This window comes from Bidens hawaiensis, unplaced genomic scaffold (assembly GCF_021521415.1).
Source record: "Bidens hawaiensis isolate Kalapana, Puna unplaced genomic scaffold, B.hawaiensis_p1.1 tig00028984_1, whole genome shotgun sequence".
In the NCBI taxonomy this organism is placed as follows: domain Eukaryota; kingdom Viridiplantae; phylum Streptophyta; class Magnoliopsida; order Asterales; family Asteraceae; genus Bidens; species Bidens hawaiensis.
In genome coordinates, this window is record NW_027494759.1 from 39204 (window position 1) to 60545 (window position 21342).

General features: G+C 39.5%; 1 protein-coding gene across 1 annotated transcript; it reads right to left on the reverse strand.

Moving 5' to 3' along the window:
- Positions 1–1812: 1812 nt before the first annotated feature.
- On the reverse strand, positions 1813–2388 carry LOC143577983 (uncharacterized). The gene has a single exon (XM_077061679.1). It carries the CDS (start codon positions 2386–2388, stop codon positions 1813–1815), a length of 576 nt encoding a protein of 191 aa, XP_076917794.1.
- Positions 2389–21342: the final 18954 nt, after the last annotated feature.

A 21342-nucleotide genomic window follows, 5' to 3' on the forward strand; every position in this document is an offset into this window, starting at 1 on the left:
GAAGCCGAGAGAGCCAGTCGCCTTGCTTCGGAGGAGACCAAGGTTGCTCTCCAGAAGCAATTGGAGGAGAAAGCTGAACTGATAAAAACTCTTCAGGTCGACTCATCAGCCAAAGACAAACGTCTGTCCGACCTCAACGCCAAAAGCCAGGAACAATCACTGGAATATGCCAGTCATAAAATGAAGTTACTGCGGGCGGAGGCAGATAGGAAGTGGCTCTTGGCAGAATGCATTCCTGAGGTACATATGCCTTTTATTTTGCCGAAAGTGATTTATGATCGTCGTAATTGCTTATGTTTAAATTTTTCGTAACAGGTTATCACGCAAGTTCATAAGAGTGACATTCTTGGGGATTGTGTTGCGGTGCACTTGAGTGCCTCCAAGCAGGCCGGACGCCAAATAGGGTTTCATGAAGGTTATAACTTTTCATACGAAGGCAGAGTTCCAGAAGAATTCATTCTTCACGGCAAGGATACTGCTGCGATTCTTACTGAAAAGACGAAGACTTATGATACTCTAAAGTTTCCGATTTCAGAGTAGATATCTGAACTTGCCGACAAGGAAGATGCCATTGACCAGCTAAAAGCTCTTCTTGATTTAGGTGAAGAAGATCAAGACAATATTGAAGCTGGAAACAAAGAGGTTGAAGACACAGCTTCTTAGATGTAGATCTATTCTCCGTATAATTATATATGTACTTCTTTTTGTAATCTCTTTTGATAGTAAATAAGAAGTTTTGTTTTCTCCGGTACACTTTGTTTTATACGTTATAATATAAGTGTTATGTCGGATCTTCGATTTTGTCAATACAAGATTACAACACATCGTAAGACTTAACAGAAATTTTCCATATAACGGGCATAAGCTAAAATACAGATTGAAATTACAAAACTTTAACTGGTCTATTCGGGCGCGCAGGCCAAAGTAACAACAAATGAAACTGCTAAATGTAAAACTTTTTAAATTGTGCCCCGTTCCAAGTTCGCGGGACCTCTATCCCATCTAAATTTTCTAACTTGTAAGCGCCATTAGACAAAACTTGTTTTATCTTGTAAGGGCCTTCCCAAGTTGGGGCTAACTTGCCCGGAGGCTCCTGGCCGGAAGCCTCGTTGTTACGGAAGACAAAGTCTTCCGCATCGAACTCACATATCTTGACCCGCGAGTTGTAATATTTCTAAAGTTGTCGCTTATAATTGTGCTTGCGGATAGATGCAAGTTCTCTTCTTTCTTCTAGCAAATCAAGATTCGTCCGAAGTTCATAATCATTGTCATCAATTAACAAAACCCTTACGGATGGAATCCCGATTTTGGCTGGGATCATGGCCTCAATGCCATAGGTTAAACTAAACGGCGTCTCGGAGTTGCTGGAATTCCTTTGGGTGCGAAAGGCCCAAAGTACATGAGGCAATTCGTCCACCCAGCCCGTCTGTTTAGTTCCTAACCTTGCCTTAATCCTTTCTTTGATAGTCCGGTTGGTTCTTTCGACCTGACCATTTGCTTGCGGGTGAGCTACAGACGTAAAATTTTGAATAACTTGAAGTTCTTTCAGCCATTCCTGCAGTCCGCTATCAGCAAATTGGGTCCCATTGTCACTTACCAATTCCTGTGGAAGACCAAACTAGCAAATGATGAATTCCCAGATAAACTTTTTGACACTTGATGCCGTTATTGATGCAACCGGTTTGGCTTCCACCCATTTGGTGAAATAATCAATGGCCACTATCAAGAATTTGACCCGTCCAGGGGCTTCCAGGAATGTTCCCATAATGTCTATAGCCCACTTCTGGAACGGCCAGGCGGATGTTACCAGGATCAGTTCATTTTTGGGATGCAATGTATTGGGGCATGACGTTGGCAAGAATCACACTTTCTGATTTCTTGTACAGCATCCAAGTGCATGTCGGGCCAATAATACCCCGCGTTCATTATCTTTGCAACAGTCATTCTAGGACCCGCATGTAAGCCACAAATGCCCTCATGAATTTCTCGTATTAGATAATTCTCATCTTTTGCGTCTACATAACGCAATAGTGGTCCTAGAAATGCTCTCCGGTATAACACGCCATCATTTAATTGGTAATTCAAAGCTTTGTGTTTAATCTTCCGAGCTTCAGCTTTTTCTTTCGGGAGGGTTCCGGATGATAGATAAGCCTTGATCGGTATCATCCATGATTCAACACCCGTTTGAATTACCAAAACTTGATTTTGAGGGACGGACGAGTGTTTCAAAACTTCCACGCGAATATCCTTAGCAAAATGTTCGAAATTTGTCGAGGCTAGTTTGCTAAGGGTGTCCGCATATTTGTTCTCACTCCTCTTAATGTGAACAATGTTGAAGGAGAAGAACTGGCGGATTAAGTCTTTTTCTTGCGAGAGATAAGAAGCCATAACGTCGTTTTTTCTTCGTAAGTTACGTTTATCTGTCCCGCAATCAGCAAGGAGTCCACCCGTGCTTCCAAATTTTTCACCCCAGCTTGCTGGCTATCCGCAGGCCTGCCAGGAAGGCTTCTTATTCTGCCTCGTTGTTGGTACTTTTGAAGTCCAACTTTATGGAATATGTGAACTCATGGCCTTCAGGGTTAACTAGCCTAAGGCCTGCACCAGATCCTTCACTGCTAGAAGCTCCGTCCGTGAACAATGACCAAACTTGTCCTTGTTCTGGGGGTGCTTGGGGTTATTGTTTAATCAAGAATTCTTTCTCTTTGTGCTGCGGGACTGCGGTAATAAAGTCCACGAGTACCTGTCCCTTGATCGCTGGTCTAGGCTTATATTCGATTTCATTTTCACCCAACTCAATGGCCCATTTTGCCAACCGTCCAGATAGTTCCGGTTTACTCAACACGTTCTTGAGTTTGTAACCGGTCAGAACGTTTATGGGATGTTCCTGAAAATATCTGCGGAGCCGTCGGGCTGCATAGACCAGTGCCAAGACAAGTTTTTCTAACATCGAATATCCGGTCTCCGGATCTGACAACGTTCTACTGCCATAGTATATTGGTGTTTGGACATTTTTCCTATCCGTCAGTAGTACGGTCCCTATGGCAATATCCAAGGCAGATAAATATAGTGTCAGAGGTTCACCCGCATATGGTGCTGTTAAAGTAGGAAACTCCATTAAGCATTTCTTAACCTCTAAGAATGCTTTTTCAGCTTCCGCGGTCCACTTGAAATGTGCCTTCTTGAGGCAATTTTTAATTGTTGACACGAATGGATAAGACTTGGCCGCGTGATTTGCTAAGAATAGGTTTAGCGCTACAAGTCTTCCATTAAGTGTTTGGTCTCGGAGTTTGAAACTCAATCCTCAGTGATTGCTTTTGACTACTAGAACCTAGAGTTTTCTCGGTTCTTGCAAACAACTTTGTCGCCTTCATGATTTCGTCTCATGATTCGGGCATTCCATCTCTCCCTGTAAGAGTGCGGATCAGGGCATCACTATGAAAATTTTTACGGAATGCTCCTCTCAGCATATCTTCGCTGATCCCTCCAATGTTAAGGCTCTCGTTATTAAAACGAGTAATGTAGTCCTCAATAGACTCATTTTTTCTCCTTGTAACATCCAGTATTTCCGAAGGGTCACGAGTATGTTTCTTTTGTTAACTGAAATGCTTGGAAAATTTTGCTACAAATTCATTCCAGCTTTTGATTTGCCCGGCGGGCAACTTTTCAAACCATTCTCGAGCATCTCCTGTGAATGTTAGTGCAAACATGTGGCACCAGTACGGAAAGGTCCAACCACTGACTCCCCCGACTGCCACAAATCTCAGCAAATGATCAATGGGATCTGTCATTCCATTATATGTTCCAACGGATGTTGGAATCTTTGCGTTCATTGGAAATGGAGCTTGCGTGATGCTTGGGATAAATTTTGAATTTTCTGTAAATGATTCTGGACGGTATGGTTTTGAAAAATCATACTCAGCACTACTGCAGTATCAGCGTGGCGTACAACTGGTCGCGGGTAACTAGCCCCTCCATATGAAGGAAGGCGGCTATCTCCGCTGTAATAACTACCTTCCGGACGATAAGTTGAGTCATATCCGTTTAGTTCATTCTCATAAGATGGTACCCGCATATCTATGCGAGGACGAGGACGTAACCTCCGGATCTCACTTGTATTCTACTCTGGCGGTTGACTATATTGGATGTGGCTTCCCCTTATGGGAGGAGAAATAGATCTCCTGGGAAGCTCATCATACGTCAGGGTACGGCCATGAAAACTCTCATTCCGAACCCTGCATTCGTACTCTGCTTTTAAATTGTCTTGTTGAATACGAAGCCATTCATCCGGAGATAAAAGTCCTTCGGACTTGGAACTGTGACGATGAGCTCTTCTTGGGTTAGAGTCACCTGGAACTGTGACGATGACCTCCAAACCTAATTTGCTCTAGATCTCCCAGATTAAAACCTCCTGGGGCTGTGACATGCCCTAGGTCAGTAGTTGGTGTAACGACATTTCCAGTGTTTACTGGAGTAGTATCTGCTAATGGAGTGAAATTTCCCTGAGCCGTTGAACTACCTAAGGTAAAACTTCCAGGGTTCATGGCATCAGTTCATGGAACAGAACTCTTGATTCTAGCAGAAATGGACGTTGCTCCTTCACGTGTCTCAATATTGATATCACGTGGAGGTTGTGATTGATTCTCCGACGGCCCTTTAGGTAACTGATTCATATCGTAAAGAGAACGGAAAAAAATTCTTGTTGTTCTAACAAAAGCACGGATGGCGCCAATGAAGAATCACGGATCTACTCCCCTAAACGGGTCCTAGATCCAATTATTCCACAGGGTAGGATACGATTAACTGCCAATACGATATGAAGTCAATTCCCAAAGTCCAGTGATGTGAACCTGCAAAACAGACACCGTGAGCTCGTTACGGGAAGGACAAGAGGGGGGGTCTTCCCGTAACCACCCTCCGGCGTGAGAATAAGTACAATTCCGATGAAGATAAAGTACTTAAGTAAATTGAGATTGTACGGTGGGAGTGAATATGAATACCTCAAGATGGTTGAGGAAGTATTTATAGCCGAAGGGTGTGGGAAGGTAATTGGGCCAGCTATCCCTTAGAAAGATGCTCTTGTATCCACCTGGACACGTGTCCTCATTTTACAGGTTTAGTTTATACATTGCATGTGCATGTATAACAACCTAGACACGTGTCTTCATATGATAGGACGAAAGACAACCCTGGCCATGTGCATGGTCATAAAGACCTAGCCCGGTGTCCTTCACTTATTGGCTGATACATCACGTATTGTTCAAGAAAGCGTCTTGGTAGATCTTCTAGAATGTTATCAATTAATAACAGCTATCCCGGGTCATTACCTCATAATTATTTACGCGGACAAATATTCTGTCTCGTGGATAACTTCTGAGGGTGCCAGGATGCTTCCGCATGTTCTGTGAGGGTGTTTCTTCCTTTGGTGATTGTGCAGGTGATCCATATGCCCCGCGGGTGTCTTATGAAGGACTTCCGACTGACCCGCTGGTATTATTTAAGGGTATTTGGGTCTTTTCAGTACCCTACCTCTATAAACACATGCTCATCCATACATTATTATTATTCGATTTGAATAAATTGTTTTCGTTATGAATTCATTATTTGAGCCTTATTTATTTGTTTTGTTCTTGAGTATGGTTGTTGGCTAAACCCTTAGACTACCTAGCTTATGATGAACTTTTGTTGACATTGGATATTTGTTTGAATTTTATTTTAGTTATGATTTATGATTAAGTAAGAGGTTTATTGTTATTCGTTCGATGCATATGTGTGCAAATTTCATAAAGTATTTGGTGATTGTCTATCATATAATAGAATTTTGTTAGGTCATCTACTGTGTATTTTTGACTAGTTTGTGGTTGATATGCATTAAAACAATATGAACAATAATAATTAATCATGTAGACCTAATTGTAATTGCAATTCAGTCAGACAATGGTTCAGATACCACTTGAGAGAACCTGATCTGATCGAGTACAAACATGTTTACATTACGGATCTAGTCATTGATATGACAATACAAATAGGTTTACTTTAACTATATGTAAGTGTGTTAGTTGAGAGACAAATTCTAGAGAGTAACAGTATGAGATTGTAATAATTGAGAATTGTTAATTAGAAACAAACATACAGGATATATATAGACGATGAGCTCATTCGTTAGACATGCCCTAACGAATGAGTCACATTCGTTATCAATACTTTAATTCTATACACTACCATAATGAATAAGCACATACGTTAGTCTCATTCGTTAACATTCCTTAACGAATGAGCACTAATAACACGGGAGCACATTCGTTGTTATCTACAAATAGCGAATGTGCTAATACAATTACCAAAAATACCCTTATTGCATTAATCTAATACCAAAATACATTACACCAACACTAAGACGGAAAACCGTGCACCAACAGCCTTTCGATACAAAACTCCTATCAGCTCCAGTGTCAAACAAAATAGAAGCAAAACAGTCGTTCACAGGAAACTTACCAGTCCCCACATACGGATCGTTGCGGGCTTGACCCGACCAAATGAAGAAAGCTCTTCCTTTACCATTGCTTCCGCCACCGTTGCTGCCTCCATTGTTCTCGTTATGCTTTAGCTTGGGACAATCCTTCTTGAAATGACCCTCCTGACCACACTCGAAACACCCCTTAGTCGCCATAGGTGGTTTAGGAGCACCCTTTGCCGCTAGGTCTCCCCTACATTCTTTGGCCTGATGACCCATTTTTCCGCATCTCAGACACTTGACGCGATCACACGGGCCAGCATGATGATAGTTGCACCTGTTGCATTTCGGGTGTTTCCCAGCATAGCCGCTGCCCGCTACCATTGTTGTTATTGTTGTGACCCTGATTATTGAAGCTCCGAGTGAGTTCGGGCTTACGGTAGTGTTGTTGCTGTGGGGGATTCGAGGATCAGGACCTGGCGTTGTCGAACTTTCTCTTTCCATTACTCGGGTTGTTGTTGCTGTTGTTGTCAGTGCTCGGGTTGTCACGGGCTTTAGTGGTTGAACCTCTAGGTGGTAACGCACCTTGGGTCACTGCTTGATCCGTCAGTTTGTGAGCTAATCGGATCGCTTGTTGAATCGTAGCCGGTCTGGAAGACGTCACCATGCCCTGAATTTGCGGTGCCAACCCATCGATATACATCTCAATCCTCTTACTCGGTGGGTCTACCATCCGTGGACACATCACTGCTAACTCGTGAGAACGGGTGGTGTAGGCTACAATTTCGGAACCCACCATCTTCAACGACCAAAACTCGGATTCCAACTTTGCAATCTCCTCTCTAGGACAATACTCTTCCCGCATCATATTCTTGAACTCCTCCCAGTTCATAGCGTTCTCTAGTTCTAACCCAAGAATCTGCACATTTGAATTCCACCAAGTGAGAGCAGAATCTTCAAGTGTCCCAGTAGCAAATTTGACCCTACCGGTAGGTGGATAATTACACATCTCAAAAGCTGATTCGGCATTCTCAGCCCAACGCAGGAAGCCTATAGCTCCCTCCGTGCCCTTAAACGAATTGGGCTTGCAATCCAGGTAGTTCTTGAAAGTACACGTTCCAGTTGGACCTCTAGCTTGATTCTGGACATGTGAGGCAAGAGCGGCCTCCGCGTGGTCGTTCAGCAGAGTTTGGAGTTCTGCTGCAGTCAAGTTGATATTACCGCGACCGTGTCCAGCGTTTCTTCCTGCCATTTCCTAGAATCACAGCATAAAATGTCAGACATGAATTTTTTGGTTTCATATGCAACACGCCATACATGTAATAAAAAGATAGGTAAGAAAGAAAAAATAGAAGAAGTAAACATCACATCACAACCATATAATAATCCAAATAAAAATTCATGATTAAAACCATTGTATTCGCTACAAGGTATTTAAAACCAATCCTTAAAATCATAGAAAATAATAGTTTGGATGGAGACAACCCCTCCATCTAGGTGTTATCATCCTTAGATGTTATCGTCTGAGGAAACCTTTGAGTGTTCCTCTGGCTCAGCCGGTTCTTCCTCCTGTGCCTCTTCGGGTTCCTCCTCGGGATCTTCCTCGGGATCCTCCTCAGGCTCCTCTTCAGGATCCTCCTCGGGTTCCTCTTCAGGATATGCCTCAGGTTCTGCTGCTTTCTGAGCAATTTGCATCTGTAAGATATCACAACGCTCTAGAGCTATCTCTGTTCGGGTCCTTGCCACTTGGAGTTGCTCTTGCAAGTCTATCATCTCGGCTTGCATTTTTCTCATAATCTTCATTTGTTGATCACTAGCCTCTTGCATTTCCTACATAGCCGCTGTCAGGCAGGAAATTTCCTCCTTAGCTTCGGTTCCATCTTTTAATAGTCCGGAAACGTTCGCTCTCGTATAGCGCATAAAACCAACATCACGCTCTAAGCAAGAGACAACAGCTGCGAGAACACGCTCAACAGGTTCGGTTATGGGTGGTAGGGTGTTGGGGTAAGCAGGACGACTCGGGTGAGGTAGTGGGGGAACTTGTTCGCGATAAACCATACGCCTGATCATATTCGGGTACCAATCCCAGCTAACTTCGTCTTCGTACATGCCTCCGGATAAGCGATACCTCTTCGGTGCAAGGGCTTCTAGTTCCGGGACTACTCGGGGTGGCGATGAGGTAGGTAGTTGCGGTTCCATTCCATGAGTGTGAGTCATCTGATCGGATGATGATGATGGTAGCGTCGACATCCCTACAGGTAAGTCATGTATGCGCGCGTATGAGTGAATGAGGTAAAGAGATAAGATAACGAGAGACTAAGCAAAATATATATGCAGTGCGTATAATTATAACTAATGGGTCGTTGCGGTTATAGTCTAGTATGCATGTAGTTTCTAGTTCGCTATAAACAATGGCTCTGATACCAATCTGTCACACCCTCAAAATCCACTAACGGAGTTTTACCGTCAGAGGGTGTGAACTAACAGGATCGGAATCATTAGTTACAATCAAACCATAAATAAAGTTTTCAAACAACGAAAACATTTAAGTGTAATAAGTGCGGAAGCGTAAAACCATAAACCAAGTGTTGCGTCACGCAGGACGACTTAAAAACCCACATAACAGTTTAAAAATAGTTTTGCATAAACATAAATGTTCAGAGTAATGCACGATCCTATACCGCACGCCCGCCTCGGCTACTTGAGAATAACATACTAAAAGTGTCAACACGGGGTTGGTGAGTTCACAAGTTTATATAAAATAAAGCGTTTAGCGTTTTGCGTTTTGCGTTTGCGTTTAGCGTTTGCGTTACCAGATAGTGTTAAATCAATTATATATCTATAGGTAGCTAGCCTATTGTAACGATTCCGGCAAATTCAGGTATACCCTAGCCGGTATATACTATTTATGTGTTATTTAATATGGAATATATGAATTATAATGAATTTATACGAGTATGAATGATTCACAGTACGAATTATACTCGATCATACGGCTAATCGTATTGGAATTACGATTAACAGATGAACGGTTATTGAAACCCGAACGAATCGAGGATTACGTTATAGACGAAATATATGATGTTTAGTAATGTTTACGAAGCATTAAAGCTTCGGGATAAGTGAATTATAGTACGGAAAAAGAATTTCGATTTAATGGTACGTCGGTACGTTAAACGAAACCTTTAATACCAAACCAAGCAAGAGATGATCAATCAAGCCGAAAAAGATGTGCAGTTATTAATAATATGATGTTTTAAGTCAATAAATGTCATGGTTTATGTTTTTAAAGTTTACTTTAACTATATGTAAGTGTGTTTGTTGAGAGACAAATTCTAGAGAGTAACAGTATGAGATTGGAATAATTGAGAATTGTTAATTAGAAACAAACATACAGGATATATATAGACGATGAGCTCATTCGTTAGACATGCCCTAACGAATGAGTCACATTCGTTATCAATACTTTAATTCTATACACTACCATAATGAATAAGCACATACGTTAGTCTCATTCGTTAACATTCCTTAACGAATGAGCACTAATAACACGGGAGCACATTCGTTGTTATCTACAAATAGCGAATGTGCTAATACAATTACCAAAAATACCCTTATTGCATTAATCTAATACCAAAATACATTACACCAACACTAAGACGGAAAACCGTGCACCAACAGCCTTTCGATACAAAACTCCTATCAGCTCCAGTGTCAAACAAAACAGAAGCAAAACAGTCATTCACAGGAAACTTACCAGTCCCCACATACGGATCGTTGCGGGCTTGACCCCGACCAAATGAAGAAAGCTCTTCCTTTACCATTGCTTCCGCCACCGTTGCTGCCTCCATTGTTCTCGTTATGCTTTAGCTTGGGACAATCCTTCCTGAAATGACCCTCCTGACCACACTCGAAACACCCCTTAGTCGCCATAGGTGGTTTAGGAGCACCCTTTGCCGCTAGGTCTCCCCTACATTCTTTGGCCTGATGACCCATTTTTCCGCATCTCAGACACTTGACGCGATCACACGGCCCAGCATGATGATAGTTGCACCTGTTGCATTTCGGGTGTTTCCCAGCATAGCCGCTGCCCGCTACCATTGTTGTTATTGTTGTGACCCTGATTATTGAAGCTCCGAGTGAGTTCGGGCTTACGGTAGTGTTGTTGCTGTGGGGGATTCGAGGATCAGGACCTGGCGTTGTCGAACTTTCTCTTTCCATTACTCGGGTTGTTGTTGCTGTTGTTGTCAGTGCTCGGGTTGTCACGGGCTTTAGTGGTTGAACCTCTAGGTGGTAACGCACCTTGGGTCACTGCTTGATCCGTCAGTTTGTGAGCTAATCGGATCGCTTGTTGAATCGTAGCCGGTCTGGAAGACATCACCATGCCCTGAACTTGCGGTGCCAACCCATCGATATACATCTCAATCCTCTTACTCGGTGGGTCTACCATCCGTGGACACATCACTGCTAACTCGTGAGAACGGGTGGTGTAGGCTTCAATTTCGGAACCCACCATCTTCAACGACCAAAACTCGGATTCCAACTTTGCAATCTCCTCTCTAGGACAATACTCTTCCCGCATCATATTCTTGAACTCCTCCCAGTTCATAGCGTTCTCTAGTTCTAACCCAAGAATCTGCACATTTGAATTCCACCAAGTGAGAGCAGAATCTTCAAGTGTCCCAGCAGCAAATTTGACCCTACTGGTAGGTGGATAATTACACATCTCAAAAGCTGATTCGGCATTCTCAGCCCAACGCAGGAAGCCTATAGCTCCCTCCGTGCCCTTAAACGAATTGGGCTTGCAATCCAGGTAGTTCTTGAAAGTACACGTTCCAGTTGGACCTCTAGCTTGATTCTGGACATGTGAGGCAAGAGCGGCCTCCGCGTGGTCGTTCAGCAGAGTTTGGAGTTCTGCTGCAGTCAAGTTGATATTACCACGACCGTGTCCAGCGTTTCTTCCTGCCATTTCCTAGAATCACAGCATAAAATGTCAGACATGAATTTTTCGGTTTCATATGCAACACGCCATACATGTAATAAAAAATAGGTAACAAAGAAAAAATAGAAGAAGTAAACATCACATCACAACCATATAATAATTCAAATAATAATTCATGATTAAAACCATTGTATTCGCTACAAGGTATTTAAAACCAATCCTTAAAATCATAGAAAATAATAGTCTGGATGGAGACAACCCCTCCATCTAGGTGTTATCATCCTTAGATGTTATCGTCTGAGGACACCTTTGAGTGTTCCTCTGGCTCAGCCGGTTCTTCCTCCTGTTCCTCTTCGGGTTCCTCCTCGGGATCTTCCTCGGGATCCTCCTCAGGCTCCTCTTCAGGATCCTCCTCGGGTTCCTCTTCAGGATCTGCCTCAGGTTCTGCTGCGTTCTGAGCAATTTGCATCTGTAAGATATCGCAACGCTCTAGAGCTATCTCTGTTCGGGTCCTTGCCACTTGGAGTTGCTCTTGCAAGTCTATCATCTCGGCTTGCATTTTTCTCATAATCTTCATTTGTTGATCACTAGCCTCTTGCATTTCCTTCATAGCCGCTGTCAGGCAGGAAATTTCCTCCTTAGTTTCGGTTCCATCTTTTAATAGTCCGGAAACGTTCGCTCTCGTATAGCGCATAAAACCAACATCACGCCCTAAGCAAGAGACAACAGCTGCGAGAACACGCTCAACAGGTTCGGTTATGGGTGGTAGGGTGTTGGGGTAAGCAGGATGACTCGGGTGAGGTAGTGGGGGAACTTGTTCGCGATAAACCATACGTCTGATCATATTCGGGTACCAATCCCAGCTAACTTCGTCTTCGTACATGCCTCCGGATAAGCGATACCTCTTCGGTGCAGGGGCTTCTAGTTCCGGGACTACTCGGGGTGGCGATGAGGTAGGTAGTTGCGGTTCCATTCCATTAGCGTGAGTCATCTGATCGGATGATGATGATGGTAGCGTCGACATCCCTACAGGTAAGTCATGTATGCGCGCGTATGAGTGAATGAGGTAAAGAGATAAGTTAACGAGAGACTAAGCAAAATATATATGCAGTGCGTATAATTATAACTAATGGGTCGTTGCGGTTATAGTCTAGTATGCATGTAGTTTCTAGTTCGCTATAACCAATGGCTATGATACCAATCTGTCACACCCTCAAAATCCACTAACGGAGTTTTACCGTCAGAGGGTGTGAACTAACAGGATCAGAATCATTAGTTACAATCAAACCATAAATAAAGTTTTCAAACAACGAAAACATTTAAGTGTAATAAGTGTGGAAGCGTAAAACCATAAACCAAGTGTTGCGTCACGCAGGACGACTTAAAAACCCACATAACAGTTTAAAAATAGTTTTGCATAAACATAAACGTTCAGAGTAATGCACGATCCTATACCGCACGCCCGCCTCGGCTACTTGAGAATAACATACTAAAAGTGTCAACACGGGGTTGGTGAGTTCACAAGTTTATATAAAATAAAGCGTTTAGCGTTTTGCGTTTGCGTTTAGCGTTTGCGTTACCAGATAGTGTTAAATCAATTATATATCTATAGGTAGCTAGCCTATAAAGCAAGTATTACTAAGTGTTCGACACCGTAGCTGACTGTTTATCATGTGCCTTGCCACCAGGTCTATCCCGACCATGGTAATGTGTTAGCCAAAATTACACCCACTCGACCTCCAGTCGAGCTTTGCGTTGGGTGGGGTTTGTCAAACCCAGTAGTACTACTCAACAGTGACTCGCTATTTTCCAATACTAAACGGTTCGATGTGTAGGACTTCAGTTGTTTCGTTTGCCACTTAGCCTTTACAAGTGATATATAATTTCATAACAAAATCTAAAAGCGTTTCGGAGTATGTTATCTCCCCAAGTGAAAAGCGTTTAAAAAGTTTAAAGGGGAAAGTGAAACTCACTGTTTGCGAAGAATTCCCAAAAACAAGTCACCCAAGTGATGCGCGTCACAGAAAACTCTCACTAGCGTTCTATAACAACAAGGAGATTTTCTAAAAGTCGGAACTATTATCGAGTCTCTAGACCCGGCACATAATTCCTATGCACAAGATACGTTTCGTGTTTCGTTTGTGACTCGTGTGTGACTTAACAAGCACATTTGTGATACGTTACATGTTGTGAACAACTATCTACGTGTCACATGTTAATAGTGTACATTACTAGCAATTATTCCCCGCAAGGGCAAATTGGTCAAAACATATCAATTATCTAGCAATTAGCACGTTTCATGTATTTTCACCAAGTTCAGCAGCTAGTTTCATCAAGACAGAATTCTACTTGAAAGATTACTCTATTCAACAGATCATAGCATCTCAATTAATTCACCAAAAATCGTCACAAAAACATACATGATTTAGGTTTCCAGAACATATTTTATTGTGTTTTTAATCTACATAGTTTACTCATAATGATCAAAACATTAAAACAAACTCACAGCAGTCAAATTCATGTGTAACAGAATGTTATTTGTTATTCCCGTTAAATGGAAAATCCAATTAATACAAGACCAACTGGGTTAGGTTCTTAACTCAACAAGTTAACTTACAGAAGTGGAACCAACCCATTTGGTCTTGTAGTTCATGAGATATGCTAATTACAAAACAACTTAACAGCAGGTCTCACAACTCAGATTTGCACTTCAGTTTTGTAAAATCATAAAGATTAACTTTTACTCGTCCAAAAATTACAAACTTGGACTTTATAGAAACTAGACTCAATAGAGTACCCGGTAGTGTTAACAACCTCAACCAATTTCCACATTAACAATTAGTTACAGTTGTCTAAACATAACTTACAATCTGTCCAGTACCAGTTTTGACCTTTAATCACATTTAAATCGTTTGACTAACCAAAACACCTCCAAATTAGGCGTGGTTGGACTTTCTGAAAACTAGACTCAGAGTATATACCTTGTAGAATCATAATTAGCTCATTTTGCTTTTATATTCAACAAGTTACACATCGTTCAAGTTTAACAATCACTGCTGTCAAACTCAGCAAGCATAAACAATCATCTATCATGCATCCTAAGCATACGACATATCTCAAAACATGTAACGAGCATAATTAATCACAAAATTCAGTAATAACCCTCTAGGGTTTACAAACAATCAATGATTCAAAGGTCTTTCACCATTTAAAACCACATATGATCATCAATATCAATCACTAACACATAATCAATCATCCTCTAGCAATAATCAATCATAAAACACTTAATACATGATATTCAATAATTAGGGTTTCATTTTTATACCTTAAAAACGCAGAAACAACCAAGAGAAACGTGAGAGATGCTTAGAAACGAGTGTAGGATGCTCCGATTATGAAAGATACGATCAAACGAAGGTGATATGTGTGTGTGTGTGTTGGCCGCCGATCGCAAAAGAGGGGAGTGGGGGGGGGGGGGGGGGGGGGCTGGCCATCGGGTTTAGAGAGAGAGGGAGGGGAAAGAGTTAGGGTTTTATTGATATTATAAATAATAATATGTTACACCTTGGCCCCTCAACTTCAATTTATTACTTTTCTAGCTTAATTTAACTTGTTTGCATCTTGAGTTAACGTTCCATACAATGTTATCACATAACAAATAAGTCTAACACATAATTATCATATAATTATTGTTTTGATGTTTTTCGTTCATTCACCAATGGTTAGCGTCAACTCGTTTGCGTTTCGGTGCAATTCCGAAAGACTACACATGTAGTAATTGTCAAGCATCATTTAAAACCTTTGTTTAAATGTAATGAGATTTGCGTTATAGATCCAGTGATCTTAAGTTTGAATTGACGGAGTTTGAGTTAACGAAGTTAACCTGAAATTGACGAGTGTCACAAATAACATGGGAGCACATTTGTTGTTATCGACTCTAACGAATGTGCCTTACAAATAGCGAATGTGCAAATACAATTACCAGAATACCCTTTTTACATAATTCTAATACCAAAATACATTACACCAAGACCAAGACGCAAAATCGGGCACCAGCAGCCATTTATGAATCGTAACAGTTGGCGGATTGGATATATCGTCTTTTGTTACATGAGGTAAAGTATGGATTTATGTTCTTCAAACCGCGTGTACCAACTTCGATGTATATTGATGAGATAGATTCATGAACTGGTTAGAGGAATCTCGTACTTAAAGTAATGCCGCCGTGCACGTTAAAGAAAGTCTCTCTAAAGACATTTCCTCACAGTCTTTATAAAAGATTTAATCGGTGGTATTATGATGATAAGACCGGTGAAGCTGTAATTGTATTAGGATCGGGTTTGAAGTCAGAGTTTATAAGGGTTATTGATTTTATGTGGCTAGTCAACTTATCTGAATTTGAAAATGAAGTGTTATATAATAATTGGACTAGATGGGTGCACGTTAAAGACAATGAGAAAGCTATACAATTCCTAAGATTGTTCAATTATGTTACAAAGGCATTCGGAATTAATAGATGTGCGAATTGGAAAACTAGCAGGTTTAAAAAGTGAAGATGACAAAGAGCTCGAGATGAGGGGGAGTTTGTCAGAGCATCATTTTGCGTCTATGCCTTTGTTTTAACATAACATATGTCACACCCCGGCTAGGTAATTTCGGAAGCGTAACCCACGAACGCAACAGACACCACTTGTATAAACCACAGTGTTATATAGAAAATTAACAAACTAGTTTACATCATTTCACGTTTGAGAATAGATAAATGTATAGGGGTATTATGGTCATTAATGTAAAGTCTCATTCGTTAGACGATGTTAACGAATGAGACTCCTTTTGTTTTGCCCTCATTCGTTATAGATGTTTAACGAATGGAGGTTAACATATAGGGTGCATTCATTAAGGAGCGTTTATCAAATGAACGTACCGTATAGGTAGCGAATGTGAGATCATTAGTTAGGCTTGTCTAACGAATGAGTTCGTCGTCTATAAATACATTGTATCTACTAAACATTAATAAAAATTCTTATTTTATCCATCTTGCATCTCGTTACTTGGCCACATTTCTCTCTCAACACACAATATACACACTAACGTAATTCATACCTAATCACATTCATATCACAAGAATAGAACTAAAGTGTGAATCAGAACATGCTTTCTCAAATATATAAAAGAATATTAAGGTTTCTAGTTATACATCGAGAACATCCAGCATCTACAATCCACTTGTGTCTAGAGATAGTCTTTGATGAACTCTGCTCATGAAAGAAAAAGGATTAGTTTTAAGAGGTAACTCAAGCCTCAGTCTTGGGTTGAGCCTCACTTACCTTTGGAAACATAACAATTTTAGGCTTCCATGTTGGCAAATTCTCAACACGAACCTTATCAACATTTACCTTCTTCTTCAAAGAATGTTGTTGTAACTTCTGAAACTGTCTAAAAAGTCAAAGTTGCCTTCGATATTTTAGTCAAATTAGCCTTGACTGGAGTTATATTTAACTTGACATTCTTACAAACATGTTTAACAAGCTCAACCATCTTGTTGTCATTCTTCTTCAACACTTCTTAGGGTTAACAATGTTAACAACCTTTTTTTGTTCAGCCAACTTTTCTTGTGTTGGTTGTTTTCTCAAAATACTTTTAATCACAAGCACTTTGTCCTTGATTAAAGATTTGTCAGTCTTAATCACCTTAGATTCACGAGCAGAGTTCTACTTTCAGCAAACTTGTGTGGTGAAACTGGCTTTGCATGTGAAACATCAGATTGAGAAGTAACAACCTCCACAATAGACTTAACCAACTTTTCCTCATGTTTTCTTTTATAAAAATCTAGGTTAGAACATTTAGAAAAATTTTGAAGCTTTTCTGACCCAGATGATTTAACAAAGTGAGTTGATTGAGTTAAAGTTAGTTCAGATTTCTTTTGAGGTTTAGGGTTATTTTTCTTGATTTCCTCAAAAGAAATTTCAGTCGTCCTAGGAAAAGTTTTCCACAATTAAACACCTTCTCAACACATTCAGGTTTCACCAAAGCTAAAGTAAATACTTCATCAGCAAAACGCCAATCAACTCCTTTTAGTTTATAAACCTTCCAGTTTCTCCCACCATAAAATGGTTTCAGAAACGAGTTTAAAGCCTCATCTGAGACCACCTTCTTATCAGAGATCCTTGGTGTAACAAAAGATAATGTTTTACTAGTTTTAGATTTTTTAACCTTTTATGGTTTACAATGAATATGGTTTTCAAGTGTTATATTTTCATTATTCTGAATCACACATAGATCACACACTTCCTTAATGATAACACCATCATCAGTTTGAGTAAACACAAGATTACTCTTGGAATGAGTTATTGAAACAATCTTGTTCTCATTTTTCACAACATTCTTTAATTGTTTACTAATAGTTTTCTCCTCTTTCACAAATTTTTCTTTACTAACTTGAACAGGAGGATCTATAGTCAATGGAGATAAAATATCCACTTCTTTTAGATTCTCGTTACTAGAAAGTTTAGTATAATCATGACGAAATGGAGGATCTCAACATAACCTATACCAATTTTAGTACCTTGAGAATAACTGCTATTAACTTCAGTTATCTGATTTAGCAAAAATGAAGAGTTTTTGAAATTACTCAATTTTTGTTTTTGCTCTAAAACCTCATTCTCAAGATCATGAATCTTAGATTTACATTTGTCTATAAAATTGAATTTTTATAGACTCTTGCTTGATAGAGACACCAATTTTTAGTTCATGGTTACTCTCAATTAAAGCATCAAGTTTATCTTTATAATCTTTTCCATTTTCAAGCAACACTTGATAATTGTCTCTAATCATAACAAGATCAACAGCTAAGGTTTCATTGTGCTTACAAATATTTTCAAGTTTAGACAAAGATTTATCACATTGAACACACATAGTTATTTGTTAGTCATCAGAAACATCACAACAGATGAACTACTTCTAAAAGATTCTGAAGAAACTTACCTCTTCGGTTTTGGCCATACAAGCAAATAAATCATTCTGATCATCACTTGAATACTCTTTTCCTTCAAGTCATCAACATCATCTTGATTATCTTTAGTAGTAATAGCCATGTTGACTTGTTGTTGATCAGAAGATCCAGATTCACTGAACAATATCATTGACCAATCCACAACCTCTTGTATCACCATTGCCTTTGTCTGATTCTTCTTTGGTTGTTCCAAGGGTTTCTGAGGTATCTCTTTAGACTCTTTGTTGTTATAGTTCTTGTGTGAGTTAGGGTTTCTACCTTGAGACATTTGTTTTGAGAATACTCCCTCCTTGGCTTATCACATTATTTGGGAAAATGGCCAAAATCAACACAATTATAGAATTCGTCCTTGAGTTTGTCAAAACAAACCCTTTTGCTCATAGTCGTGAGATCATTGCCAATAGTCTCCATATACTTCTTGATCTTTTTCATGATCATTACCAGGTTCCATTACAAATCTATTAATTCAAAATCATTAGTATTGATTTGGTCATAGTCTACATCAGTCATGCCACAAGTAGCAACTTTACTACCCACTGGTTTCTCATAGAAAGACATAAAAGCTCCCATAAAGTCAAAATGTTGTTCTAGCTCTGTCATGTTTACATTTGGTGGAGATGGAGGAGGCACTATGCTTGAGCTTGCAGAACTTGGACTAGTGAAGAATTGTGACTTTAAATGCTTCGTCGAAGGAACCACGTGACTTTCTTGAGTGTAAAAAGCAGAGACCGGTGTAGATGTACTCTTGCTTGTTGAATTTTCCCCACCATATAGGGATGGATCATGATTAGGCTTTGAAGAACTTTGTGTGAAACCCCACAGATCTCAGATCTAAGGTTAATTAACTATAAATGGATCTAGTTCATGATGCACTTAATGATTATGTATTAATATTATGTATTAGTATTAGTTATATAGATATGTGTAGGTATATTATGAAGGTATTAATTAGTTGAAGCTTGAGAGGACAATTGGGCAGAGATTCAATATATAAAACTCAAAACTTAATGTTAACAGAGGATACACCTCTATAAATAGGAAGATGGGTCTAGTTCGTTACACATTCTATAACGAACTGGCCACCCACTTCGTTACAATACATTAAATAAGCATAACTTAACGAACCACCCCTTGATTCGTTAAACATCCTTAACGAATCATGAGGGAACTTAACATATAGTCTAGTTCGTTAAACATCCTTAACAAACTAGACTATTCAACTAACGAACTAGCTTAATTAATATTATATTTTACATTAAGTTAAATGATAAGTATAAAACGATAAATACAAAGACTCGAGACGCAAAACCGTGTAATAAATACTTGTAAGTGGGAGATAATCCGTTCTTGTTATACATCGAAGCTTCAAGGTCTCCACCATAAAACACCCGACGAAATAAACCCCTAATCAAATGTTTGTCAAACTCACAAGGATGGTCAATAGTGTCTACAAATCGAAGCACCCGTCGAATAACATCTGTGTAAACAATAATGGGTGTTCGGTTGATCGTAGCTTCAATATGACTGTCGGCTTCAATATATCTAGCAGTGTTCCAAAACTGACGAATAAAACTAAAGTGAGTTGTAGGTCTTGCAGTTATGGCATAACGAATAGCCGAACGTCGAATGAACGTCATTAAATCCCCAAATACGTCTTCGTCTGCAAAGTTCGTACCGACAAAAGCACAAATGTTATGATTTTTCTTCGTGCGGAAGCAACGACATCTGTTTATCTTGTTGTTGTTGTTGTTGCTGTGGATCTGCAACCGGAGGATCTTGTTCCATATTATCGGCCATTTCACTGTATAACAATACTGAGAGTCAGTGATAATGAATAATAATAACCATATAATTAAAAGTATAAATTTAACTTATATATATATATATAAACTTTTAATTTAAAATAGTTGTGAAAATTAAAATAATTTAAAAGATTAAAATAAATTAACATGTCATACGATAAAAGTCTGAGTCGTTATAATATCCTAGCTACTTCGTAATCTAGTAAATTGTGAACGAAATAGGATTACCGAATCACTATTAAAAATGGACGAATTAAAGTCTAATTCGTTATAAAAAACGAATGAAAGTCTGATTCGTTATAAACGAAGATTCCTTATCCTGATTCGTGTAATTTGTATAACGAATCAGACACAAATGAGTTCCAATTCGTTAAACAATAAAGAATGGCCAAATTAGCTTAATGTTTGACTAATTTGGTTAAGGTCAAAATCACCAAGAACACTAAAAGTCAAAATTGCAAGTCAGGGATCAATTACACCATAAACAACGATGAATAACCGAACAGAGGATCACAAGGATCTCGGAAACCCATTGCGATTAGAATGGTATGGATCAGTAGGACCAAAACAGGGTACAAATCAAGTAAATTAAGGGTTTATACGAAGCATAAAACCCGATAGTAAAATCCAATAATTAACTCAGCAAACATTCAAAAAAGATGATGTAAATCATCACATTTTGATTGTATTTACCTTGTGAATAAGAATATATGATCAAAACTCGATATAACGATGATCAAAGATTTTTGGAAAAATTTGCCAGAGTAACAGTAGGGAAGATGTAGGGGAGAGTGAATAGTGAATACGAATCGCATCACGAATCCCTAAATACCCTGACAAGGCACATTTACCAATGTAACGAATCATTTGATTCGTTTGAATTTTGGAATAACAAATCAGATGATTCGTTATCTTAAATAGACACGTGGCATAACCAATTACAAGAGAATTACAAATGATTCGTTAAAATCTTAACGAATTGGAAGCCATTCGTTACAGAGTGGCGGAAGCAAATTAAAGTTAACGAATTGAAGCTTAATTCATTATTAATGGCTTTAATTCGTTGCTTTAACGAATCAAGTTTAACGAATTACTTTAATAAATTAAAATAATAAATTTATGTAATTTTAAA

Coding starts and splice junctions, on each gene's coding strand:
- LOC143577983 (XM_077061679.1), bottom strand. CDS start 2,388: ATGGCTTCTTATCTCTCGCAAGAAAAAGACTTAATCCGCCAGTTCTTC.